The sequence below is a fragment of the Balaenoptera acutorostrata genome, chromosome 4 (genome assembly GCF_949987535.1).
Source record: "Balaenoptera acutorostrata chromosome 4, mBalAcu1.1, whole genome shotgun sequence".
In the NCBI taxonomy this organism is placed as follows: domain Eukaryota; kingdom Metazoa; phylum Chordata; class Mammalia; order Artiodactyla; family Balaenopteridae; genus Balaenoptera; species Balaenoptera acutorostrata.
The window spans coordinates 12,586,331-12,614,079 of NC_080067.1; the positions used below are offsets into that span (position 1 = coordinate 12,586,331).

The following is a 27,749-nucleotide window of genomic DNA, read 5'->3' on the forward strand; positions in this document are numbered from 1 at the left end:
ACGTGGCTTAGCCACTTGGAGACAAGGCTTTGTTTTCACTAAGCTGCCCTCCCCAACCCCAGTGTCAAACAGTGCCTTACGCCAAAGATACAAAGCACTGGCACAATGCTACTACCAAACGGCCTAACAGATGTGAAGTGAAAACGAGTGATTCATTAATTACTGACTCTTACTAACTGCCAGAAGTGTCCACAAAAAAACCAGAAGGCCTAGAGAAGACATGAAGTGAATCTGATGACTCAAAATGTTCAGGCTGCCTTAAATAACCAGAGGTGGTTTACTGGCATTCAGTGATCACTTTACCAATCCCAAAGTGGTAGCAGCTTTGCAGCTATCATCAGTTTCAATCATTTCCATGTGCCCTTTTCTCCGCAACATTCTGGAGACAGGCACGGGTGTCCAATCACAGTAGAAACTGGGGTGAATGCGTGCATATCTGCCCATGGCACCTTAAACCCCATAGAGAGAAGGCCCCCCCATCCCAAAGAATAATGCCCACCCTAACACCGAGATTGGTCTCCAGTTCCAGTGGAGAGATGGGGGTGGGAAAAGACAAAAGGGGCAGCGGGTCCCTCTATCACCCTGCCCCTCTCCAGGACAATGGCTCAAATAGCCACAGCAGTACTGGCTGCCCTCCTGAGAGCCACCAGTACCATTTGCTAATTTGCTTGGTGTGTAATAGCTACTCTTCTAGGCCTGGCATTACATCTTCCTAAACCAGTGCAGTTTAGTCACACAAAAGGCAAAAAAATAATGCATTTCGTATAAACTATATAAAAATAAAGATATTTAATGTCAGAAATGCAAGTTAGGGAATCTAGAAACCAATATTCAAGCGCAGCAGATTATAGTTCTTCTGAAAAAGAGTGCCAAGTGGGAATGAATAAGCTCTAGTACCTTCTAAAGAGGCAGGTTCAAAGCCCTAGGAGAGAAAAAGGTGAAACTAAAACAGAGGAAAGCAGCAAGCAAGAGCACAGGGTACATCTTCAGCATTTGAGGAAAGGCGGGCGGGGAGGAATCACAAGGCAAGAAACCACTGTTTAGCTCTTCTCCTGTGCTGGATGCTTTTACCTCACTGAATCCTCAAAGCAGCCCTTGAAAGGATGAGCCCCATTTGAAGATGAGGATACTAAGACCAAAAAGAGTTATAATAAGCAGCTTGCCAGTGGTTAATGGAATTTAAAACCGAGTGTGCCCAAATTCAAATGCTCTCATCCATAAACTAAGCCTGCTGCTTCCCTGGCAGAATAAGAAAATGCCAGCAAATCTGATCACTATAGTGATTATAAAGAGGCTCATTTAAGAACGAAGAGAAAGAGGAAATTGTTTTATGCGTTGGAATACTGATTTCACTCTTTCAAATCTGTTTTTTAATGAAAAAAATAAAATGCAAGTGATTATAACATAATAATTATGGGGAAAAAAAAGGAGACGGGGGAAAATTACCAATGAAGAAAAAGGAAAGAGCTTTCCTAAGAAGGCCACTCCAGACAGTAGCATCCAGACCCAGTCAAGGACTTGAAAGGCAGCTCACCGATGCAGAGCCAGCACTGGTGGATGTCCACAGCAAAGGAAGTGATGAGGCCTGACTTAAGATCGTGCCTCAGCGTCCAGGCATTGCTGGAAGACCTGAGGTCCCAGCCCACCAGAGCGCCGTTCACAGTGGCGTAGGCCAGCACAGACTGCGCCCCGGAGTTGAAGTGATGCATGTCCACCACACAGCCGTCCTCCTTCTGGTCTAGGACTCTAAGGAGACACACATCAAAAGGCAAAGACTTTTCCAGTCACTAAAAACACCGTACCCTTCTCCACTGAAGATGAATCTATATTCTAACCATGGTCAAGATATAAAAACTCTGTGACCCATAAGACAATGATAGCTGACCATTTTTTAAAAATTATTTTAGAACTACAGAAGAGTTGCAAAAATAGTACACAGACTTCCGTATATCCTTCGCTCACCTTCCCCTCGTGCTAACACTTTACATAAACATAGACCAATTATCAAAACTAAGAAATTGACCTTGGTACAGTACCCATAAGGTACAAAACATGGTTGGATTTCACCAGTTTTCCCACTGGTGACCTAACCGCTCCAGACCAAGACACCGCCTGGCATCTAGCTGCCACGTTTCCTTCGTCTCCTCCACCTATGACAGCGCCTCAAAGTCTGTCCTTTCACGACCTTGACATTTCTGAATGTCATGTCACGTGTTCTCACAGAGTTGGTGCCTTACTGGGAGGGAGCCCACACGTGTGACGTGCCCGTCTCAGTGCACAGACGGGACCACCTGACGTCAGCACGTGATGCCGGTGATGTCCACCTGGATCACGTGGCTAAGGTGGCACCTGGCAGGACCCTCCACTGTAAACTTATTATTTTTTATTTTTCCATTTATAGCTACTCTATACTTAGGGGAAATGTTTTTCAGACTATGCAAAAACCTGTTTCTGTGTAAACTTTTGTCCACTAATTTTAGGATCTGTGGACAAATCATGCCTGTGGTGTTCTATTTCCCTTGGTCCTTCTACGCTTATTAGAATTCTTCTCTACGGAAAAGCTGTCACTTCTCTGTCAGCTCGTCTCCGTCAGTATGAACTTGTGGACATTTATTTTATCCTCTGAGTTATGACCCAACACGGTCGTTGCCTCTTGTTGTTCAGCTTGCTCCAAGTCTGGCCATGGGACACTCTGTCAGGCTAGCTCAAATGCCCTTGCAATGTGCTCTTACTGACCAATTCCTAACCTTCTGGCATCACAGGATGCTCCAGATGCATCTTGTGTCTTCCCTGCCCAGGCTCTGGAATCAACGAGTTTTTCAAGGAGTCCTGGTTCCTTTTATTAGAGAATGGCATTTAAAACCAAGGTCTGTGAGCTAAGTGTTCATCGCTATGGGGGTGCCCCTGTGTCTAGTCCCTCTCAACGCCCAGAGCTAGGAAATATATTCTGTATACTACCCTCATGCACACAGACCCATCTCTATTTCTGTATCTATTTGTGTGTGTCTACATGTACGTGTGTGTATATATACATGTGTGTATACACATACACAAAGATGTATATCATGAGTCATACTGATATCGAGTCCATACCGATATCTATCCAGCACCAGGCTTCATTCCAGCCAGCCCCCTTTCCTTGTTTGTAATTTCTTTCCTCCAGTGAGAAACCTGGCTCACATTATCTACAATACGTTTACTTATTTATTCAACCCTAGTGTACAAATAAAGTCATTTTGGAATTATTAAACCATACCCCTGTGAAAAACAACCAACTAGAATACAACGTTTGAGCTCAGCTCCTTTTGTCATTAGCCTGCAGTTTTCCCAAGTTGTTCAGCTGCCTCCTTTATTCCCCTTACTCTTCCACGTGACTATGTGATTCACCTGTACAACAGTTAAACTGACTGCCATAGGCTGCACTCTACCTCTCCCTCAATATCCTGGTTGCTTTGGGGTTTTTTTAATCTTATATACAGTAAAATTCATTTTGTGGTATACAGTTCTATGCATTATGACAAATCCATTTCATGTATCTTCTACCACAGAACCATACAGTACAATTCCACACCCCAAAATGTATCTTGTGCAGCCCCTTTGTAGTCACCCCCTACCCCTATCCCCAAGCTGTGGTAACGATGGATCTGTTTTCCTCCCTATAATTTCATGTTTTCCAGAATAGCATATAATTGGAAACATACTATAGCCTTTTAGGTCTGACTTCTTTCATTACAAAAAAGGATTTAAGATTTATCAATGTTGCTGCATGAATCCATAGTTTGTTCCCTTTTATTACTAATAATAGTGTAAAAAAACATTATTGATTCCTTTTTAAGTACTATTCCATTCCTTGGATATACCTATTTTTTTTAAGCAGAGGCATTTTAAAACTAAAAAGAATACCATAAACATACTGGCCAGCCTCCTTGATCAGTACATATCATGCTTTTGCACACGCTACTCTTTCAGCTTTATCAAGGGTCAGCAAACATTTTCTAACACTGACTATATTCCCTAAAGTGATGGTGAAAAGTCCAAATGCCAAATAAATTGTGAAAAGGTGTCATAGATTCTAATTATTCAGAGTCATGGCAACAGCTGACCGGACTGAATGAAGGGCCCGTGCCTGGTTTCTTGGGAGCAACCCGCTGTCAGGCAGTGAAAGCTGAGCATCCTGGCACAATCTCCCACTCTAGGGAGTCGGTGTTGCTTACAGTAAAAACTGAACATTCGCAATGAAAAGTGCTGTCAGCTTAGATGTTCTCCTGCACAAAATGTACACACTGCTGCCAGGGGTCACCACGCCACACATTTTGCCAACAGGTCTTTGTTAATTTACACGGAACTCCATAGGAATGCTGCTCTACAGCCACTCGCTGCTGAAATGACTTTAATTAAAGGTTATTATAATATATCCTGGACAAAAGCTACCCAAGTCTGTTTAGTGAATGTGTTAAAAAATAACATATTTTAATTTGCAAAGGCAAAACAAAGTAATGAACAAACAATAAAACAATACAAATAATAAAATCCCAGGTGACCCAACAATCACCCTTTTCTGCCTTAGCTACCCAATGGACGTGACTTATAATCCACTTAAACTGTAAGCATCTGTTCATTCTGCTTGCTTCCTGTGGGTCCACCACTATGTCTGCCCCACGCTACTCAACTACTCTGCTTTGGCTACATCTGGTGTCACCCCCTCCAGGCCTTCTTCCTTATCCACCTGCAAGCTGGCCCCCCATCCCTGTCACAGGGCACACTGTCACACTGCACTGAAATCATCTGTTCACTGGTCTGTCTCTCCCACTAGACTATGGTTTCTTAGAGAGTACAACACATCTTATTCGTTTCTGGAATTTTCATTGTGCAGCACATACTAGTCAGTTGAAAAATTATTCTGCTTGATCTTAAATATCTTACCTTGCATGTGTTTAATCTACAGGCAACCACAATTTATAAGAAATGGAGGAAATTCTCAAAGAAAACCAGCCAGGACCTTGTTTTTAAAATGATAAGCAAATCATCTGACTAAAACCTCTGCTCTGTGTTCCCTTCACCTCCAGAGGTTTTAATGCCAAGTAACAAAATGCTGACAACACTTGAATTTTCTTTAATGAAGAACACTCACATTTTGAAATCAGCCAGCCAGAGTTGAGACAGAAGATGTAACTGATAATTAGATTATTCAGACAGATTCCAGACTGGGATGGGCCACAAGTTCAAAGCTGCCCTTCTGACCTTTTGACAAATTGGCAGAAAGTAATAGGCAGACATAGTTTCCTGAAACTATGTGTGATAGATTTGAGTTGGAAAAACAATTTTATTTATTTCATGTGCTTAAAAAAAGAAGTACATTCTCATAGGTCCTCAGTTGATCCAAACTGTATTAGAGAGGGAGGGTTAAATTATCACAGTACACTAAATGCAGTTTAAAAAACACAAAAGATAGACAGATACCTGCTTTGTAGAGGATGAATTTTAGGAGACTTGGGCAGCTTAGAGGCCTCAATTCCAAGAAGCTGGACAGCACCATTATCAGACGCTATGGCTAAGTAGTGGGAACCCTGGCAGAATGTGAGTGTCTTGACACGTCCCCCTATTCGGCTATACGTAAGAATAGACCTGCACAAAAGAAAAGTAAGACTGCATTTCTGAAAAGCCACAAGAGTATTATTATTGCTGATATTAAATAGCCACATGACTATTAACAAACAAAAAGTACTACTCTGAGGTCTGTTTCACTCCTTGACCTCATAACAAAAACAATAATCCCCCTCAAAAGCACTAGTACAAAATCACCTTTTCTTCTGATATTTTTTAATGGCCATCTTCACACACTTCTCTCCGATCACAGAAAGACTGTCCATCCTCCTTTCCAGCTGGAACTCCCATAGTTGTGGCCCTGACCCAGTTCTCCTTCCTCTCTGCAATTCCTAAGCCCTACTCTTACCCCTGCAGTTATTTTATAATCCCTCAGATGCAGCCTGGCACAGCAGGAAAGGCACTGGCTTTGGAATCAAAGGGCTGAGTTCCACTTCTGACGACCCAAATGATCTAGGTCAAGCCATTAACCTGTTCTGCATTTCAGTTTACTCATTTATAAAACAAAGACTGCCCAATTTATGCAACTGGGACACAGTGTAAATAACATGTCATAAAACATTCATTAATGCACAATATTATTATAATATTCAGTCTCTCCCACACACATTGACCTCTCAAACTGCCTATCCTCCTTCTTTAAGTTCACTGACAAACTTCTTGACCATGACCTACACGGGGTGCCTGCCTCCCATCACCACAAAGTCCTTCCTTCATTGCCCTCTGCAAGGGCTGCATACTCAGCCTTCTAAGGGGTCATTCCCCTAAAAGGTCACAAGCCCCTAATCACCAAATTTATTCATCTCTATCTTTTGTAATTTATTTAATTTTATTATACAAATTAACACATATTAAATATACAAAAATTATTGAAATACAGAATACAGAAAAGTAAAACCATAATTCTACCACCCAGAGAGGAACACTACTGACATTTTCTTATATATCCTTCCAGAGTTTTCTATGCATATTACAATATATTCATATTTGCTTTTCAAATTAATATGGAATCATATTTTATATATTTTTAATTAATCATGCCTCTCTAGTTCACTTTTTGTTAATAGAAGCTTTGCTGAAATACAATTTGTATACCATAAAGTATAACATTTTAAAGTGTATAATTCAGTGACTTATGTAGCACTCATCAGTATTTCATCCCTTTTTGTGGCTAAGTAATATTCCAGTGTATGGATACACCACATTTGTTTATCTGTTCAATAGCTGATAGACATTCTGGTTTCCACTTTTTGGCTTTTATGAATAATGCTACTATGAACACTCGTTTATAGATTTTCATGTGAACAAATGTTTTCAACTCTCTTGGGTTTATACCTAGAAATGAAACTGCAGGGTCATAAGGTAAATCTATGTTTAGCATTTGAGAAACTACCAACTTTTTTCCAAAGTTGCTGCATCATTTTACATTCCTACCAGCAATGTACAAAGGTGCCAATTTCTCCACATCCTCTCCAGCAGTTATTGTCTTTTTGATTATAGCATTCTAGTGGGTGTGACGTGGTAACTCACTGTGGTTTTGATTTACATGTCCCTAATGATGTGGAATATCTTTTTTGTATACATATTGGTCCTATTTGGAGAGAAATCTACAATTACCCCTTTATATTCTTGGGAGAGTGGTTCCAGGACCCCCAGTGCATTCCAAAATCAGTGAATGCTCTACTCCCTTACAGTCAGCCCTCTGTATCCAAGGGTTCCATATCCACAGAAAATATTCTATCCATGGCTGACTGAATCTACAGAACCCACAGGTATGAAGGACCGACACTATCTGAATCCTCTGCTTTTTAATTGAGTTTTTTTTTATTGTTGAGTTAAAAGAGCTCTTTACCTATTCAGGGTACTTAAACATATGATTTTAAAATATTTATCTCATTCTGTGGGCTTTCCTTTCGCTTTCTTGACAGTATCCTTTGAAGCACAAATGTTTACAATTTTGATGAAGTCACATCTATTTTTTGTCACTTGTGCTTTTTGATGGTATATTTCAGAAACTCTTGCCTAATCCAAGGTCATGAAGAACTACATGCTTATGTTTTCTTCAGTTTTATAGTTTAGCTCTTACATTTAGGTCCATGATCCATTTTGAAAAATTCTCTGCAAACTCATTCTTTTGCACGTGGCTGCCCAGTAATCGCTGCACCAGCTTTTCAGGCTATTCTATCCCCCATTCAACTGTCCTGGCACCCTTCTCAGAAAACAATGACCATAAATGCACTTCTGCATGTCAGTTCTAGCCCACTGATTAATATATTTATCCTTATGCCAGTAATACAGTGTCCTGACTGCTGTAGCTTCATAGCAAATCTGGAAGTGTGAGTTCTCAAACTTGGTTCTTTCCTAAATTTTACGACTGTTTTGGCTATTTAAGTCCTTTGCATTTCTTTATGAATTGTAGGATCAGAATGTCAATTTCTGCAGAACGAGGCAGCTGGAAATTTCATAGAATCTGAAGATCAATTGGGATGTCTTTCCACTTATTTAGGTCTTCTATAATTTCTTTTTTTTTATATCACTTCTTTCAATGATGTTTTACAGTTTTCACTATTCAAGTCTTGTACTATTTTGTTAAATTGATTCCTCAGTACTTTACTCTTTCTGATGCCACAGTAAATGGACGTGTTTCCTTTATTTCATCTTTGGATTGTTCACTGTTAGCAAACAGAAATCCAATTGAGTTTTGTACACATAAACACAAGATAATCTTCTATTCTGCAACTTTGTGGAACTCATGTTAGTTCAAACAGGTTTTTCTTTCTTTTTTTTAACATCTTTATTGGAGTGTAATTACTTTAAAATGTTGTGTTAGTTTCTGCTGTATAACAAAGTGAATCAGCTATATGTATACATATATCCCCATATCCTCTCCCTCTTGCGTCTCCCTCCCACCCTCCATATTCCACCCTTGTAGGCGGTCACAAAGCACAGCGCTGATTTCCCTGTGCTATGCAGCTGCTTCCCACTAGCTATCTATTTTACATTTGGTAGTGTATATATGTCAACGCTACTCTCTCAGTTCGTCCCAGCTTACCCCTCACCCTCTCCATGTCCTCAAGACCATTCTCTACATCTGCATCTTTATTCCTGTCCTGACCCTAGGTTCGTCAGAACCATTTTTTTTTTTTAGATTCCATATATGTGTGTTAGCATACGGTATTTGTTTTTCTCTTTCTGACTTACTTCACTCTGTATGACAGACTCTAGGTCCATTCACCTCACTACAAGTAACTCAATTTCATTTCTTTTTATGGCTAATATTCCACTGTATATATAGGCAACATCTTCTTTATCCATCAGTCCATGGACATTTAGGTTGCTTCCATGTCCTGGCTATTGTAAATAGTGCTGCAATGAATATTGTGGTTTTGGATTATGGTTTTGTCAGGGTATATGCCCACTAGAGGCATTGCTGGGTCATATGGTAGCTCTACTTTTAGTTTTTTAAAGAACCTCCATACTGTTCTCCATAGTGGCTGTATCAATTTACATTCCCACCAACAGTGCAAGAGGGTTCCCTTTTCTCCACACCCTCTCCAGCATTTATTGTTTGTAGATTTTTTTGATAATGGCCATTCTGACTGGTGCGAGGTAATACCTCACTGTAGTTCGGATTTTCATTTCTCTAATGATTAGTGATGTTGAGCATCCTTTCATGTGCTTGTTGGCAAACTGTATATCTTCTTTGGAGAAATGTCTATTTAGGTCTTCTGCCCATTTTGGGATTAGGTTGTTCGTTTTTTTGATATTGAGCTGCATGAGCTGCTTGTATACTTTGGAGATTAATCCTTTGTCAGTTGCTTCATTTGCAAATGTTTTCTCCCATTCTGAGGGTTGTCTTTTCATCTTCTTTATGGTTTCCTTTGCTGTGCGAAAGCTTTTAACTTTCATTAGGTCCCATTTGTTTATTTTTGTTTTTATTTCCATTTCTCTAGGAGGTGGGTCAGAAAGGATCTTGCTGTGATTTATGTGATAGGGTGTTCTGCCTGTGTTTTCCTCTAAGAGTTTGATAGTGTCTGGCCTTATATTTAGGTCTTTAATCCATTTTGAGTTTATTTTTCTATACGGTATTAGGGAGTGTTCTAACTTCATTCTTTTACAGCTGTCCAGTATTCCCAGCACAACTTATTGAAGAGGCTGCCTTTTCTCCACTGTACATTCTTGCCTCCTCTATTAAAGATAAGGTGACCATGTGCATGGGTTTATCTCTGGGCTTTCTATCCTCTTCCATTGATCTATATTTCTATTTTCGTGACAGTACCATGTTGCCTTGATTACTTTAGCTTTGTACTATAGTCTGAAGTCAGGGAGCCTGATTCCTCCAGGTCCGTTTTTCTTTCTCAAGATTGCTTTGGTTATTCAGGGTCTTTTGTGTTTCCATAAAAATTGCAAAATTTTTTGTTCTAGTTCTGTGAAAAATGCCATTGGTACTCTGATAGGAATTGCACTGAATCTGTACATTGCTTTGTGTAGTACAGTCATTTTCACAGTGTTGATTCTTCCAATCCAAAAACATGGTACATCTCTCCATCTGTTGGTATTGTCTTTAATTTCTTTCATCAGTGTCTATTTTTTCTGCATACAGGTCTTTTGTCTCCTTAGATAGGTTTATTACCAGGTATTTTATTCTTTTTGCTGCAAAGGTAAATGGGAGTGTCTCCTTAATTTCTCTTTCAGATTTTTCATCATTAGTGTATAGGAATGCAAGAGATTTCTGTGCATTAACTTTGTATCCTGCTACTTTACCAAATTCATTGATTAGCTATAGTAGTTTTCTGGTGGCATCTTTAGGATTCTCTATGTATAGTATCATGTCATCTGCAAACAGTGACAGCTTTACTTCTTCTTTTCCGATTTGGATTCCTTTTATTTCTTTTTCTTCTCTGACTGCTGTGGCTAAATTTCCAAAACTATGTTGAATAATAGTGGTGAGAGTGGGCAACCTTGTTTTGTTCCTGATCGTAGAGGAAATGGTTTCAGTTTTCCACCATTGAGAACAATGTTGGCTGTGGGTTTGTCATATACGGTCTTTATTATGTTGAGGTAGGTTCCCTTTGTGCCTACTTTCTGGAGTTTTTATCATAAATGGGTGTTGAATTTTGTCAAAAGTTTTTTCTTCACCTACTGAGATTATCATATGGTTTTGCTCCTTCAATTTGTTAATATGGTTTATCACATTGATTGATTTTCGTATATTGAAGAATCCTTACATTACTGGGATGATAAACCCCACTTGATCATGGTGTATGACCCTTTTAATGTGCTGTTGGATTCTGTTTGCCAGTATTTTGTTGAGGATCTTTGCATCTATGTTCATCAGTGATATCGGCCTGTAGTTTTCTTTTCTTGTGACATCTTTATCTGGTTTTGGTATCAGGGTGATGGTGGCCTCGTAGAATGAGTTTGGGAGTGCTCCTCCCTCTGCTATATTTTGGAAGAGTTTGAGAAGAACAGATGTTAGCTCTTCTCTAAATATTTGATAGAATTCGCCTGTGAAGTCACCTGGTCCTGAGCTTTTGTTTGTTGGAAGATTTTTAATCACAGTCTCAATTCAGTGCTTGAGACTGGTCTGTTGATATTTTCTATTTCTTCCTGGTTCAGTCTCGGAAGGTTGTGCTTTTCTAAGAATTTGTCCATTTCTTCCAGATTATCAATTTTATGGGCATATAGTTGCTTATAGTAATCTCTCATGCCCCTTTGTATTTCTGCAGTGTCAGTTGTTACTTCTTTTTCGTTTCTAATTCTGTTGATCTGAGTCCTCTCCCTTTTTTTTCTTGACGAGTCTGGCTAACGGTATATCAATTTGGTTTATCTTCTCAAAGAACCAGTGTTTAGTTTCATTGATCTTTGCTACTGTTTCCTTCATTTCTTTTTCATTTATTTCTGATCTGATCTTTATGATTTCTTTCCTTCTGCTAACATTGGGGTTTTTTTGTTCTTCTTTCTCTAGTTCCTTTAGGTGTAAGGTTAGGTTGTTTATTTGAGATGTTTCTTGTTTCTTGAGGTAGGATTGTATTGCTATAAACTTCTCTCTTAGAACTGCTTTTGCTGCATCCCATAGGTTTTGGGTCGTTGTGTTTTCATTCTCATTTGTTTCTAGGTGTTTTTTGATTTCCTCTTTGAGTTCTTCAGTGATCTCTTGATTATTTAGTAATGTATTGTTTAGCCTCCATGTGTTTGTATTTTTTACAGATTTTTTCCTGTGACTGATATCTAGTCTCATAGCATTGTGGTCGGAAAAGGTACTTGATACGATTTCAATTTTCTTAAATTTACCAAAGCTTGATTTGTGACCCAATATATGATCTATCCTGGAGAATGTTCCAAGAGCACTTGAGACGAAAGTGTATTCTGCTGTTTTTTGATGGAATGTCCTATAAATGTCAATTAAGTCCGTCTTGTTTCATGTGTCATTTAAAGCTTGTGTTTCCTTATTTATTTTCATTTTGGATGATCTGTCCATTGGTGAAAGTGGGGTGTTAAAGTCCCCTAGTATGATTGTGTTACTGTCAATTTCCCCTTTTATGGCTGTTACTATTTGCCTTATGTATTGAGGTGCTCCTATGTTGGGTGCATAAATATTTACAATTGTTATATCTTCTTCTTGGATTGATCCCTTGATCATTATGTAGTGTCCTTCTTTGTCTCTTGTAATAGTCTTTATTTTAAAGTCTCTTTTGTCTGATATGAGAATTGCTACTCTAGCTTTCTTTTGATTTCCATTTGCATGGGATATCTTTTTCCATGCTCTCACTTTCAGTCTGTATGGGTCCCTAGGTCTGAAGTGGGTCTCTTGTAGACAACATATATATGGGTTTTGTTTTTGTATCCATTCAGCCTGTCTGTGTCTTTTGGTGGGAGCATTTAATCCATTTATATTTAAGGTAATTATCGATATGTATGTTCCTATTACCATTTTCGTAATTGTTCTGGGTCTCTTTTTGTACATCTTTTCCTTCTCTTGTGTTTCCTGCCTAGAGAACTTCCTTTAGCATTTGTTGTAAAGCTGGTTTGGTGGTGCTGTATTCTCTTAACGTTTGCTTGTCTGTAAAGCTTTTAATTTCTCCAAGGAATCTGAATGAGATCCTTGCTGGGTAGAGTAATCTTGGTTGTAGGTTTTTTCCTTTCATCATTTTAAATATGTCCTGCCACTCCCTTCTGGTTTGCAGAGTTTCAACTGACAGATCAGCTATTAACTTTACAGGGATTCCCCCTGGTATGTTATTTGTTGCTTTTCCCTTGCTGCTTTTAATATTTTTTCTTTGTATTTAATTTTTGATAGTTTGATTACTATATGTCTTGGCATGTTTCTCCTTGGATTTATCCAAGGGGAAGTATGGGACTCTCTGTTCTTCCTGGACTTGACTATTTCCTTTCCTATGTTAGGGAAGTTTGCAACTATAATCTCTTCAAATATTTTCTCAGTCCCTTTCTTTTTCTCTTATTCTTCTGGGACCCGTAGAATTCGAATGTTGGTACATTTAATGTTGTCCCAGAGGTCTCTGAGACTGTCCTCAATTCTTTTCATTCTTTTTTCTTTATTCTGCTCTGCAATAGTTATTTCCACTCTTATATCTTCCAGATCACTTATGCATTCTTCTGCCTCAGTTATTCTGCTATTGAGTCCTTCTAGAGAATTTTTAATTTCATGTATTGTGTTGTTCATCATTGTTTGTTTCCTCTTTAGTTCTTCTAGGTGCTTGTTAAACGTTTCTTGTATTTTCTCCATTCTATTTCCAAGATTTTGGATCATCTTTACTATCACTACTCTGAATTCTTTTTCAGGTAGACTGCCTATTTCGTTTTCATTTGTTTGGTCTGATGGGTTTTTACCTTGCTCCTTCATCTGCTGCATATTTGTCTGTCTTCTCATTTTGTCTAACTGTGTTTGCGGTTTCCTTTTCGCAGGCTGCAGGTTCGTAGTTCCCATTGTTTTTGGTGTCTGCCCCCAGTGGGTGAGGTTGGTTCAGTGGCTTGTGTAGGCCTCCTGGTGGAGGGGACTGGTGCCTGTGTTCTGGTGGATGGGGCTGGATCTTGTCTTCCTGGTGGGCAGGGCTGCATTCAGTGGTGTGTTTTGGGTTGTCTGTGAACTTAGTATGATTTTAGGCAGCCTCTCTGCTAATGGGTGAAGTTGTGTTCCTGTCTTGCTAGTTGTTTGGCATGGGGCGTCCAGCACTGGAGCTTGCTGGCCGTTGGGTGGAGCTGGGTCTTAGCGTTGAGATGGAGATCTCTGGGAGAGCTCTCGCCTATTGATATTACATGGGGCTGGGAGGTCTCTGGTTGTCCAGTGTCCTGAACTCAGCTCTCCCACCTCAGAGGCTAAGGCCTGACACCAGGCTGGAGCACCAAAACCCTGTCAGCCACATGGCTCAGAAGAAAAGGGAGAAAAAAAGAAAGAAAATAAATAAAAAAGTAATAAATAAAAAAAATTAATAAAATTAAAATATTTTTTTAAAATACAAATAGAGCAACCAAACCAATAACCAAATCCACCAATGATAACAAGCGCTAAAGACTAAACTAAGATAAATGTAAGAATCAGAAACAAATCAGTCACAGACAGCAAACCCCAAGTCTACAGTTGCTCACAAAGTCCACCAATTTTGGGATGATTTGTTGTCTATTCAGGTATTCCGCAGATGCAGGGTACATCAAGTTGATTGTGGGCATTTAATCCACTGCTCCTGAGGCTGCACGGAGAGGTTTCCCTTTTTCTTCTTTGTTCACACAGCTCCCAGGGTTCCGCTTTGCATTTGGCCCCACCTCTGTGTGTAGGTCGCCCTCAGGCATGTGTTCCCACCCAGAGAGAAGGGGGTTAAAGCAGTGGCTGATTAGGGGACACTTGCTCATTCAGGCCAGGGGGAGGGAGGGGTACAGTAGTTACAATTGGAATGCGGGGTGAGCCTGTGGCGGCAGAGACCAGCATGATGTTGCAACAGCCTGAGGCGCACCATGTGTTCTCCTGGGGAAGTTGTCCCTGGATCACGGGACCCTGGCAGTGGCGTGCTGCACAGGCTCCCTGGAGGGTGTGGATAGTGACCTGTGCTTGCACACAGGATTCTTGGTGGCTGCAGCAGCAGCATTAGCAGTTCATGCCTGTCTCTGGGGTCCCAGCTGATAGCTGCTGCTCATGCCCATCTCCGGAGCTCATATAAGCGGTGCTCTGCCTTCTGTGGGCAGACAGGGGAGGAATCCCCTCTCCTCCCGCACCCCAAAACAATGGTCTCTTACCTCTTAGTCAGGTCCAGACTTTTTCCCGGACTCCCTCCCGGCTACCTGTGGCACACTAGCCCCCTTCAGGCTGTCTTCACGCAGCCAACCCCAGTCCTCTCCCTGGTATCTGACCTCCAAAGCTGGAGCCTCAGCTCCCAGCCCCACCCGCCCCGGCAGGTGAGCAGACAAGTCTCTCAGGCTGGTGAGTGCTCGTCGGCACTAATCCTCTGTGTGGGAATCTCTCCGCTTTGACGTCTGCACCCCTATTGCTGTGCTCTCCTCCATAGCTACGAAGCTTCCCCCCCGCCCAGCCCCCATCTCCACCAGTGAAGGGTCTTCCTAGTGTGTGGCAACTTTTCCTCCTTCACAGCTCCCTCCCAGTGGTGCAGGTCCTGACCCTATTCTTTTGTCTGTTTTTTCTTTTTCTTTTGCCCTACGCAGGTACATGGGGATTTTCTTGCCTTTTGGGAAGTCTTAGGTCTTCTGCCAGCGTTCAGGGGTTCTGTAGGACTAGTTGTTCCACATGTAGATGTATCTTTGATGTATTTGTGGGGAGGAAGGTGATCTCCACGTCTTACTCCTCTGCCATCTTGAAGGTCCCTCCGTTTTTTCTTTTTATTGCTTAAGACAGTCTATATACAGGATCATACTGTCAGCTAATAGTTTTACTTCTTCCATTCCAATCTGCATGCCTTATATTTCTTTTCCTTATCTAACTGCCCCACCAAGAACCTCCAGTACAATGCTGAATGAAAGCAGTGAGAGTGGACATTCTTATCTGGCTCACCTTAGGGGAAAGCTTTCAGTCTTTCACCATCAAGTATGATGTTATCGGGTTTTTCATAGATGTCCTTATCAGTACTCGTCTATAACTAGTTTGTTGAATTGTTTTTAATCATAAAAGGGTGTTAGATTTTATCAAATGTTTTCTGAGAGTCTTTTGAGATCATATGTGGTCTTCATCCTTTACTCTATTAATATGATATATTCACTGATTGATTTTCATATGTTGAAAAGGGTTTGCATTCTTGGGATAATCTGCACTTGGTCATGGTATATAATCCTTTATTATGTTGAATTCAGTTTACTAGTATTTTGTTGAGGATTTTAATGCCCATATTAACTATGGGTCTTGGTCTGCTGTTTTCTTGTGATATATTTGTCTGGTTGTGGTATCAGGGTAACACTGGCCTTACAGAATGATTTAGGAAATGTTCCCTCATCTATTTTTTGGAAAAGTTTTTGAAGGATGGGTGTTAATTCATGAAGCATTTGGTAGAATTCACCATGAAGCCATCTCAGCCTGGGTTTTTCTTTGTGGGAAGTTTTTCTTTTACTTACTAATTTAATCTTTTGTTTTAGGTCTATCCCGAATTTCTATTTGTTCTTGATTCACTTTTGACAGGTTGTATCTCTCTAGGAATCTAATCTGTCCATTTCATCTAGGTCATTTAATTTGTTGGCATACAGCTGTTCGTAGTATTCCTCGGTGCTCCATAGTAGTGTACTCAACAGTAACATCCCCTCTTCCATTCCTAATTTTAATAATTTGAGTCCTCTCCCTTTTTTTAATTGGTTATTGTAGAAAAGCTTTGTTAATTTTGATCTTCCCAAAGAACTGACTTTTGCTTTTGTTGGTTTTTCACCTTTATTTTCTATTCCTTATTTCATTTGTTTCCTCTTTAGTCTTTATGATTTCCTTCCTTCTACTTGTTTTGGGTTTACTTTGCTCTTCTTTCTCTAGATTTTTAAGGTTAAGACTAAGTTACTGATTTATGATCTTTCTTCTCTTTAAATACAGATGTGTACGGATATAAATTTCTCTTTGAACACTCCTTTAACTGCATCCCTAAGTTTTGGTATGCTGTGTTTTCATTTTCAATCATCTCAAAATATTCTCTAGTTTCCCTTTGAACCACTGCTTATTTTGCCATGTGTTGCTTAATCTCCACATACCTGTGAATTTTCCAAACTGCTTTTTGTTACTGATACCTAGTTTCATTCCACTGTGGTTAAAGAACATATATGTTGATATGGCTCAGTGCCTTTAAATTTATTGAAGCTTGTTTTCTGTCCTAGATATGATTTAACCTGGAAGTGTTCCATGTGCCCCTGAGAAGAATGTGTATTCTGCTGTAGTTGGGTGGAGCGTTCTATAGTTGTACGTTAGAGCTGGTGGGTCTGCAGTGTTGTTCAAGTCTTCTACTGCCTTGTTGATCCATCTATAATGAAAGCAGAGTACTGAAGTCTCCAACTATTACTGTTGAATTGTCTATTTTCCCCTTCAATTCTGTCAGTTTTTTCTCCATTCAGGGGCTCTGCTGTTGGTGGCATTTGTTTGTAATTGCTATGTTTTCCTGATGCACTGATGCTTTTGTCATTATAAAATGTCCTTGTCTGTCTCTAGTATCCATTTTTGTGTTAAAATTTATTCTGTCTGATATTAGCATAGCCGCTCCAGCTCTCTTTTAGGAACTGTCTGCATGAAGTATCTTTTTCTTCAGTCCTTTTACTCTCACACTGTGTCTTTGAATCTAAAGTGGTGTCTCTTGTGGACAACACACAGTCATATCATATTTTGTCATACTTTCTGCCAACTCTGCTTTTTGACTACATTTAATGGAATTACCAATAAGGTAGGACTTATGTTTGACATTTTGCTATTTGTTGTCTCTGTGTCTTACATGGTTTTTTTTTTTTCTGCTTGTTGTTGCTCTTCTATTCCACCACTGCTGTCTTCTTTTGTGTTAAAAAGATATTTTCTAGTACACCATTTTAATTCCCTAGTTTCTTTTACTATGTGTTTTTTGTGTTTTACTAAATGTTTTTAAGTGTTTCTTTTAGTGGTTTCCCTGGGAAATACAATTAACGTCTAAAACCAATCAGATTAATACCAACTTTGCTCCAATATATCTATCTGTTCCCTCCTCCCTTGTCTGTACTATTAATGTAATACAAATTACACCTTTATATATTATAAGCCCATCAACACAGTTTTATAATTATTTCTTTATATAGTCTTCTCTCAAATCAGACAGCAGGTAAAAAAGAGTTACAGAAAAAAATAATTTGTACTGTCTTATATTCACTCATGTATCTACCTTTACCCCATGCTCTTTATTTCTTCATGTGGTTCAAGTTAGTCTCATGTCCTTTCCTTTCAGCACAACAGACTCTTTTTAGTGTTTCTTTTAGAGAAAATCTGCTAACAATAAATTCCCTATTTTTATTTAACTTGGAATGTCTTCATTTCTCCTTTGTTTCTGAAAGACAATTCCGCTGGATATAGAATTATTGACAGTCTTTTTCTTTCAAGATTCTGAATACATCATCCCACTGACTTCCAGGCTCCATCATTTTCTGATGAAATGTCAGCTGTTAACCTTACTGAAGATCCCTTGTACGAGATGAGTCACATTTCTCTGCTGCTTCAAAATTTTCTCTGTGTCTTTCATCAATTTGCCTATAATGTCTCTAGTATGGCTCTCTTTGATCTTTATCCTACGTGGAGTTCGTTGGGCTTCTCAGATGTGCAGATTAATGTTTTTTGTCAAATCTGGGGGAGTTTCAAACCACTTTTTCTTCAAATATTCTTTCTGCTCCTTTTTCTCTCTCCTTGCCTTCTGGGACTCCTATCATGTGTATGTTGGTTCCACAAGTTTCTGAGGCTCTGTTCAGTTTTCTTTATTCTTTTTTAGTTTTTATACCTCTGAATGGATGGCAAACTGATCTATCGTCAAGTCCCTGTTTTTTTCTCTTGCCAGTTGAAATCTGCTGTTCAACCCTGAATTTTTCGTTTCAGTTATTATACTTTTCAACTCCAGGATTTCTGTTTATCATTTCTATCCCTTTGACATTATCTGTTGGTTGAGACATTTTTCTCATATTTTCCTTTCAACCCTTTAGACATGGTTTCTTCTAATTCTTTGAACATATTTTTAGTCACTAATTTAAAGTCATTGTCTAGTAAGTCCAATGTCTGGGATCAGTGAGGTACTGTCTCTATTACCTGCATTTTTTCCTGTGTATAAGACACACTTTCTGATTTCTTTGCCTGACCTGCAATTTTTGTCCAAAACTAGACATTCTAATTGATATGTATCAACTTCGGAAATAATATACCAATGTTGTTGCTGTTTGCTTAGTGACTTGCCTGGACTAATTCTACAAAGTCTGTATTCTTTCTCATGTGTGGCCACTGAACTCTTTGTTCAGTTAGATTAGTGGTCAGCTAATGACATTTCCTTACATCTCATGAATTGATAAGGGCTCCAGCCTTTGCTGAGGCTCTCTGTGCTCACTGTGGCACACCTTCAGCAAAGCAGTTTACAACTTGGCCTTATCCTTCATTTCCTGCTTGCACAGAGTCTCAAGGTCAGCCAGAGGTGAGAACCTGGGGTCTCCTCAGTTCTTTCTTGGGCTTGTGCACAACCGTGCAAGTGCATGTGGTCTTACAGATACCCATGAATACATCCAAACTTTTCAAAAGGCCCCTACTGATATCTCACTCTTGCTTTAAAGCTTTTTGTCAGCCTCTTATGAGCTACAACTGGGAATGCCACCTCAGGCAGCTGCAATGTTAAACAAATACCACCAATAATTTCAACAAATGCCCTATGGGTAGAGTTTTTCTCAAAGAACAAGGCAATAGTCAGGTCAAATAAAGATAGGCCCTGATTATGGAGCTTTTCAGCAAACTGGTCAAATAGTGACAATTCTCTGGAGATGGGGCTTTGGGGGAGTTCCAAAGCCATGACAACCCTGCCCGTGGCTACTTAGCTGTTGGTTTTCATAGTTACTGTAGTTGTAGGACTATTAGTCTTCAAAGCCATCACAGAGCTTGGTAGTGGGGGATGAAACTGGGGACCACATACATGGTTCACTGTTCTGAGAGTCAGCTGTTTTTCTTGAATAACAATTTTCAGATTGATGTAGGACTTTAATTTCTAGAATTATGAAAAAGTTGATTTTGACAGTTTTTGCCAGTGTTCTCATTGTTTTTATAGAGGAACAGATTTTTTAAAGTCCTTACTCTGTCATTCTAAAAACAGAAACCCTACCTGGGTTCTTAAACCTACTTCTCAAACCTATATTTCCACACACTATATCAATATATTCCATATCAAAAAAATGTATTTCCACAACAATCACTTATTTATCCATTTTCACCCCTACTGCTGAACTTTTGGTTTGCTCCCAGTTTTTTACAATTAAAAAGAAAGCCAATCTGAACAGCCTTAAAACTAAATCTCTCAGTTTATTCTTAGTATCTCTTTAGGATATGTACATCATAAAGGCTTGTAATATATAATGTCCAAAAGCCCTCCAGGGATTATGGATGTATGAACTATACGTCACCAAAGGGCACTGTGTGAGAACACCCAAATGCTTTACTAGGCTTTCATGCCACTTGGCTTTTTTACTGCATTTGAGAGCTGTTTATAAGTCCCTTTCTTAAACCTTTTCTTCTGTTGCAGTATGACATAACGTAAATGGTTTCTTCTCCCTTCTTTTCTGACTACTCGCTTCCTGTCCCCAAAATTCAATTTTGTAAAATTCAGGCCTCAGGCCTCCTCAGGTCTTTATAGCCCTTTAGTTCAGGGTAGCGATACCACTCAAAAATTTCAGCTTCCAACACTATCTGTGACTCTAAAATATGTAATCTTAACACTGATAACTTTCTTGCACACGCTTCATATTGTTTCAGCTCTTCATTGGGACACAACTCCTCTTAGATGTTTTACCATCAAATTCGGCAAGTACCAAATACATCAATCTTCCCTAAAATTGAGAAGCTAAATGAGCCAAAAATGGGGTTGCACAAAAAGTGTATATGGAAAATACAGTTTAGAATACTACAAAGGATTAAATTGAAAAAAATCTATGTAAAAGTGTAGAAAAACAGCAATTTTTCAAGAATTAGTCCCCGAGGGACAAACTAAAGGTTTAACTCAAATAAGAAAGAAGAAAATGGCAGAGCCAAGATCCAGATGGCCTAAATCACCAATCCAAATTCAATGAGAAAGTCCGAACTGGAAACTGGGTGGTCAGCCAACATAATGCATAGGGGAAAAGCCTCAGTAGTCAGAATGTACTAGTAGATTTCCTAAGAAAATATAATATCACTTTTGCTGCTCTTTCCCAGCCACCAGCTGCTCCCCACATGGTTCTAGCAATAATAATGGCCTCCTTCTCCCTCATCAGTTCACAAAGGCATGTGATGAGGGCAACACTTTCTCTTCCCTTCCCCTCTTCCCCTCCCTGGACCTAGAATGAAGCACCTCCAAGCCAAGGCCTACTGCAGTCCACAAACAAGAAAGCAGGTGTTACAGCAAAGCAAGAGAGCAGCTGTGGCCAGAGGGAACCCAATCTCCTAATCATCATACAAACTTCCCAAAGACTACAGTTACTGCCAGCTAAATTGCCGCATTTTCTGGTATACCACTGCCTAAAATATGACACTGGGATACAGAAGGCATGGCTCTGTGATAAAGATCATTTGGAATTAACAAGAGAGGTTTCTGCAAAGTTAAGTTTACTCAAGTCAATTAAACTCACCCTCCTAATAAAAGCAATAATGAATGCAACTAATGATGATAGTAACAAAGAACCATTTGGAAAATAATTATCAGAAGAGGTTTTTAAAATATTAATCAAAATGCTAACAATGGTGGGGGAAAATCAAAAGAATGGTTGTAGGCAGGGAGGAGGGAGGGATTTTATGCAAAGGAACACGAGGGTTCGTCCTGGTTACGCCTGTATCTTGAGTGTGGTTTAAGTTGCACAGGTGTGTGTATCTGCTGGAACTCATGGAACGTTTAAGATCTGTGTACTTCACAGCATGTGAATTTTATACCAAAAAAGAAAAGGAGAAATATAAACAAATATTAACAATATGCATGCTGAAGTTTTTAGGGTAAGTCTCCTCATGTCTGCAACTCACTTTGAAACACATTTTTAAAAGATGAATTGATAGGAGGATGGATAATTATATGACATAGCAAATATAGTAAAATTATTAATTATTTAGAATCTTGCAGCAAGCATATGCTTGTTCACTGCAAGACTCAACTTTACTTGAGGTTTGAAAATTTTGTAATAAAGTATGGACAAAAAATTGCTACATGGAGCCAGGATTCTTTTACTGGTTTTCGATTTATGTTCTTACTAATGCAATGCCAAGACAGAATGAACATGAAAAAGAATTAAGCATGTTGTAAAAATATAGAGCTCTTTTTAAAAAATAAACAGAACAAAATCATATCAGGTTGGTAAGGGGTAAACTTTTGAATTATTTTAGTTTATCAAAGATATTTTGTTGTTTGACCATTTTGTGGTTAACTCTGGTCAATGAACTGATAAGGAGAAAAGCACCAAAGGTTCCCCACATCTTTTCATGTACATAAGATTCAATTTTGATTTCTAGTAGCTTTCTTTTCAGACCCAGACCAAACTAGGCACAGAACAAATATGAATATCAAGTAGGGAGATAACTATAAAGTTGTACAAACCTAAAATAATTCTTATAATCCCACTTATCATAATCACATCATGCATATTTGAAGAGTCTTAAAGGTTTCAATAATTACCTCTCTCTTGACTACTCCAGTGGGTCATGTTACAATATGTGTTGTCCTTACACAGCTGGCCACTCCATCATTTTCCAACTTCTCCCATGCTCATACACCCTCTAACCCATTCAGCAAATCTTGATGGCTCCACCATCAAAACATACCCAGAATCTGATCATTTCCCACTACTTCCCCCTCTCGCTCAATTACAGAAAAAGCCTCCTAATACATCTGCCCTGCACCTCTTCAGTCTATTCTCAACAAAAGAGCCAGAGTAATTCTGTGGAAGTTTAATTCAGATCATGTTTCTCCGCCGCTCGGGACCGTCCAAAGGCTCCCATCTCACTCAGAGTCAAAGTCCAAGTCCTTCACAATAGCCTGCAAGGCCCTGTATAATTCGAGCCCTCTGACCCTCTTTCCCGCTCACACAGACCTTTCTGCTCTTCCTCAAACATGCCAAACATCTTTCTGCCTCAGAACCTCTGAAGCCCTTCCTTGTGTCTGCTGCCTACAATGCTCTTCCCCAAGACATCCACATGGCATTTTCTCTCACCTTTGTCAGGTCTCTCCTTAAATGACATCTTCTCTGTGAGGCAGCAGATGAGTTCTTTAAACTCTACTCTACCCCACCTACTGCATTCTCTCTCTTTTTTGCTATATTTTTCTCCATAATATATTTTACCATCTAACACACTATATGTTTTACTTATTTACACTGTTTATTGTCTGTCACCTCCCACTAGAAGGAAAGCTCCACAGAACATGTATTTGTGTCCATTTATCATTACTGTATCGCTGGTACCTAAAATAGCACCTGTCACGGAATGAGCACTCAATAAATACTTGCGGACTGAATGGACGATGGTTGGACTCTCCGCCTATGCATAGGTTACCTGGTGGTGGTAGTCTTCCCCTCCATCTTCTGACTGTTCCAGATTTTCACTGTGCCATCATTTGAACATGTGGCAAAAAGTGAATGTTCGTCAGAGACTCTAATGCGATTCACAGCAGATTTGTGTTCATGAAGATGTGCAACTAGTAGCCCCTTAGGCCGCCACCCTAAGGAAAAGCAAAGGAGTGTGTCTTAAGTTGCAGTTTACAAACACAATCTTTCCTTCACCCCCAGCTACAAGCACCAACAGCCAACAGGAGAACAATCGTAAGAACTAAACAAGGGGTCCCAACAGCTAGCCAATTCAGAGTGGCCTACTGGACTATGACAGATACAATCGCCCATGGAGAAAGACACCCATGTTCACATAGCCTTAGAAAGACGGCACTGGGCCCTTCTCCAGAGTCTGAGAAGGCACAATAGTCACCTGCTACCTGGAAAAACCCTGACTACTTGATTAATAGCAAGAGGTAAGGACTACCCTGACCTAGAGAAATCAGGCACTAGGGAGGCAGCCCAGTCCTGAAAGCCTCGAAGACCCACCACACCTTCATGTGTGACCTTGGGGTACTTATTTAAACTCTGTGAGCTTCAATTTACTCAAACGTAAAATGAGGGGGAAATTACTTAACCCAAAGGATGACTGTATTGGTAAATGAGATATAAAGAGTCTAATACTGTCCCAGGGCCACAGTAAACACCCAAATGTTTTTTTATTTCTTCTCTACCTGCAATCATTTATTCTGTGATACCAACAGGTTGGTATAAACAGTACTATAAATTATAGCCTCAGAATGCCCAAGGATTTTCTAGTACTTTCTTTATGACATCTATACACTTCTGTTTATGTATATTCTTTTTGTGTATAATTAATTTCCTCTAATAAATTATAAATTCCCTGAGGCCATAGAACTGACTATGCCTTATCCATTCTGAATCATTCACAATACCTAGCATAGGTCTTTGCATATAACAATCTTCAATGCTTGATGAATAAACTTTTATATTAGGCATAACATTTAATAATATTTAATATTAATCAATTTTAAAATAAAACAAAACAGAAAGCTATGCTGAAGATTATACTGTATTGGGAGCAGCACTGTGCCTAATTAAGTAATAATAAAGTCATTTTAAAATCAACTTATTTCTTTTACTAAGAAACAAAAATGAAACCAAGACCATTGCCAAACCTGGCATACTCAACAATAGAAAAATGTTTCCCCTTGGATCTCTAGCTCAAATGTGTGGAAAGAACAGCTGAATGCAATTTCTAAGGAGGATATGCTGGATTTGAGAATAATCAAAAACACTTTGCCATGAAGTCTAGATAATCTAGCAGGCTAGGCTGAACATTTCCCCCTAGAGAAAATCAATTTCACACAACCACTCATGTGTGGAAAGAAAAAATCAGAAGTCCAACAGTCACTGCACATTTCCTGAGCCACAAAATCTGACACCTTTTCTGGGATTACTGAATAAAATGTATAGCTCCACTTTAAAATGCCACTTATAAAGACAGATTCTATCGTAAAATAGTGTGTGGTCAACTTTTTTTGTTTTTAAAGCAGGCCTGGTAAATCATATTGAACTATATTACAGAAACAAACATTCCAGGATATTTATTTCCATAAAAAAAATTTATGTGACTAAAGATGCCACTTACCACTTAATAATATTTCTAAAATCTTTAAATCATTGCTCTCCACCAGAATTTTCCCTGAGTTCACAATGGAAGCCCATGGGAATTCACATGATTTTTCAATCTCTACATATAAGCACACTACACATTTCTTCTCAGTTTTCAAGCTACATTTTTATTATTAAAATCTATACAGAAACTCATTAAAAATGTTTTTAAAAAGCTGCCAATCCAATATCAAAGACTAGCTCCACCACATAACACTAGGCATGTCTGTTAACACAGTGAGCTACAATTTTCATCTGAAATAGAGATCTCTAAGTTTCTTCTAAATCTTCTCAGATTACAGAATTGCTTTCCCCAAAATCTTAATGTTGATGATTGCTGAGTGATGGTTATAGGTGATTTTGTTTTCTTTCTAAAGCACCCATTATTTTCTAAATGTTTTTACCTTTTAGTTTAAATAAAATTAATAGTTATTAAACCCTTCAGAAATAAAAAGCCAGAGTTTACTCTAAGAAGCCTGACATTCAGTGAGAAAGTGGCATGACACTAAGCAGGTAGGTAAAACCTAGTACTCTAAATGGGGAACATGGACCACAGACAGGACAAAACAGTAGGTTACTGGCCTAAAAGGCACTGCCACAGCTAAGAAGATCCAAATTTCACAAATAATGACTTGGGATTTCTCACTTATTGGTTCTTCCTGTGGGCTTTCAAAGTGACAGTTTTGTTCCCACTTCCTTTGCCTGGTAACTGATTATCAGTTTCTTCCATCAGATTCCAGGCTCTGGCACCTGGGCTGGAATACAACTACCTATCAATGGCACATTTACCAGGTGGTGGCGGTTTACTCTCCCACTCAGCATTTTCCATCATCTGCTTAGCTATCCTCTCGGCATTACACTGCTCCCGTTTCTGTTGTATGAGTTGCTGAAGCTCAGTTTTACACGTTGTGATCCGAATCTGGTAGGTGGACGGTAAAATTGTACTACTTAAAACCTGTATTGTTGGTTTTCTATTTTGGACATTTGTCGCTTCTGGAACCTGCAAAACACAAAGAATATACGTATTTGTGTCACAAGCAAAGTGTATTTGATGAGAAAAATGTACCCATGTTCTCTCTATTCATTACACCAGCCTTCTGTCCTTATTAATGTACCAATTTTTAAATCCATTTAAATACAATGACTTTTTTTTCAATGAAAGCCTAGTTTAAATGCAGTTTAACCACAAGTTCCAGGGCTCTATATTTTTAAAAAATGATCAGTGTAGCAATAATGTTAAACAAAAATCCTCATTAATTTAACTGAAGAGAATTTTAATTTATCAGTTGGTTCAATTCGTATTTTTCAATTAAAATATAATTGGCTAAGGAAGAGTTACCTCAAATTACAAACTTACTTCAAATATATCAAAATCATGATGACATTTCTCACACAGAGCAAACTTGGGACTTTTCTTCCCAGAAGTATTTTTGCTACTTTACAGATATAATTATGTTATATTAGAAGAAGAATAAGAAGATTTTAAAGGTTCACTGCAGCCTAATTAGAATCACAGTTCATAATGACATCTTCAACCCACAATTTCAGACCACTTTATTGGTGAGTACTCCAAAACGAGACCTTTTTGGTGCTTTCAATACTAGATTTCCCCTTAGCTATAAAGTTAAAGATAAACCTCTCTTAGAAAGAAACATATCCTCCCTAAAGGACAAGTCACTGTATTGATTTTTCCAGTACAGTACACAGCCTTTAAACATCCAAAACAGTAGAACGGGATCCAAAGACAAAAGGCGCTCTACTGCCTGGATGATGATACCTGTGGAGAAGTCGACAAAGGGACACAAATGCCAGCAGAGGACTCGGAACGAGGCGGCTTCCCAGCCTGAATCACCTCCTGGTCACTCCCTTTAGGTAGGGCCTGTGGGATGCTTGGTGGTTCCAGTGACCCAAACATGCTTTTCCACTCTTCATTTACATTTGAGTCTTGTTTTACATGTTTTCTAGCTATGAAAAAAGATTCAGAATAATCTACAACAAATATGTGCTTTTATTGCTCTTTGTGGGGGAAGGGGGACAGCAATGGACTTCATGTGCTATTTGTTCTTTATGATGGCCAATTTATTTATATTTACATATAAACTTGTTAGCTCTCATTTCATCTCTGGGGCAGATGGACAGATGCACTATTTCAACAGTGTCAATAATTAGACCTAATTGCTTCCTAGTTTCCCAAGGCTAGCTCAATTTCAAGTAACCACTTTATCTGAAGAACCAACAACAAAAACAACTTTTTCAAATGTCACTGACTACACTGCTAAATATGACCTCTCTATATCCAGTATCAGTTACATGGGGGGAAGAAAAGAATAAAAAGTTAATTGCAATACAGTCACCTCCTGACTACAGATAGATGAGAAACGCTTTTTTCAAAAACTTTGATTATAAAAAGTACACTAAGTAACAAAGTTTTGGCATTCCAATATGTAACATGAATTGCTCCCACAACTTTGTAAACCTCATAAACTATAAAGTTGAATGATATATTACTATATTATTTTGCAAAAATTAAATAATACATACTGTTTCACAACTTGCTTTTTCTCCTACTTAACTAAATACAGCTGAACATTTAACCATTATCCTATTAATGGACATTTCAATTATTTCCTTTTTCACTGAGAACATTCTTATACATATTTCTTCACATGTCTGTCAGCGTTTCTATGAGAAATTTCCAATAGTAAGTCAAATAGTAAAAAAAAGAATATGTTCAATTTATAATCTCACCAACAGTGAGTGAA

At 38.9% G+C, this 27,749-nt stretch overlaps 1 protein-coding gene across 5 annotated transcripts in view; it reads right to left on the reverse strand.

The window, feature by feature from the left end:
* Positions 1 to 27,749, reverse strand: part of PIK3R4 (phosphoinositide-3-kinase regulatory subunit 4) — a 73,476-nt gene that overhangs the window by 5,747 nt on the left and 39,980 nt on the right. For 3 of the 5 annotated variants that reach the window (XR_449735.2, XM_007166981.2, XM_007166980.2), the window contains exons 11-15: positions 26,765 to 26,952; positions 25,777 to 25,987; positions 23,300 to 23,465; positions 5,461 to 5,625; positions 1,535 to 1,746 (exon numbers count right to left, since the gene is read on the reverse strand). Coding sequence is in view for 4 of the 5 variants with exons in the window: in XM_007166981.2 (XP_007167043.1) it covers positions 1,535 to 1,746; positions 5,461 to 5,625; positions 23,300 to 23,465; positions 25,777 to 25,987; positions 26,765 to 26,952 (942 nt within the window). In the remaining variant the exon portion in view is untranslated. The remainder of the gene's footprint in view (positions 1 to 1,534; positions 1,747 to 5,460; positions 5,626 to 23,299; positions 23,466 to 25,776; positions 25,988 to 26,764; positions 26,953 to 27,749) is intronic. The other 2 variants (XM_007166982.2, XM_057545062.1) reach the window with 2 other exon arrangements.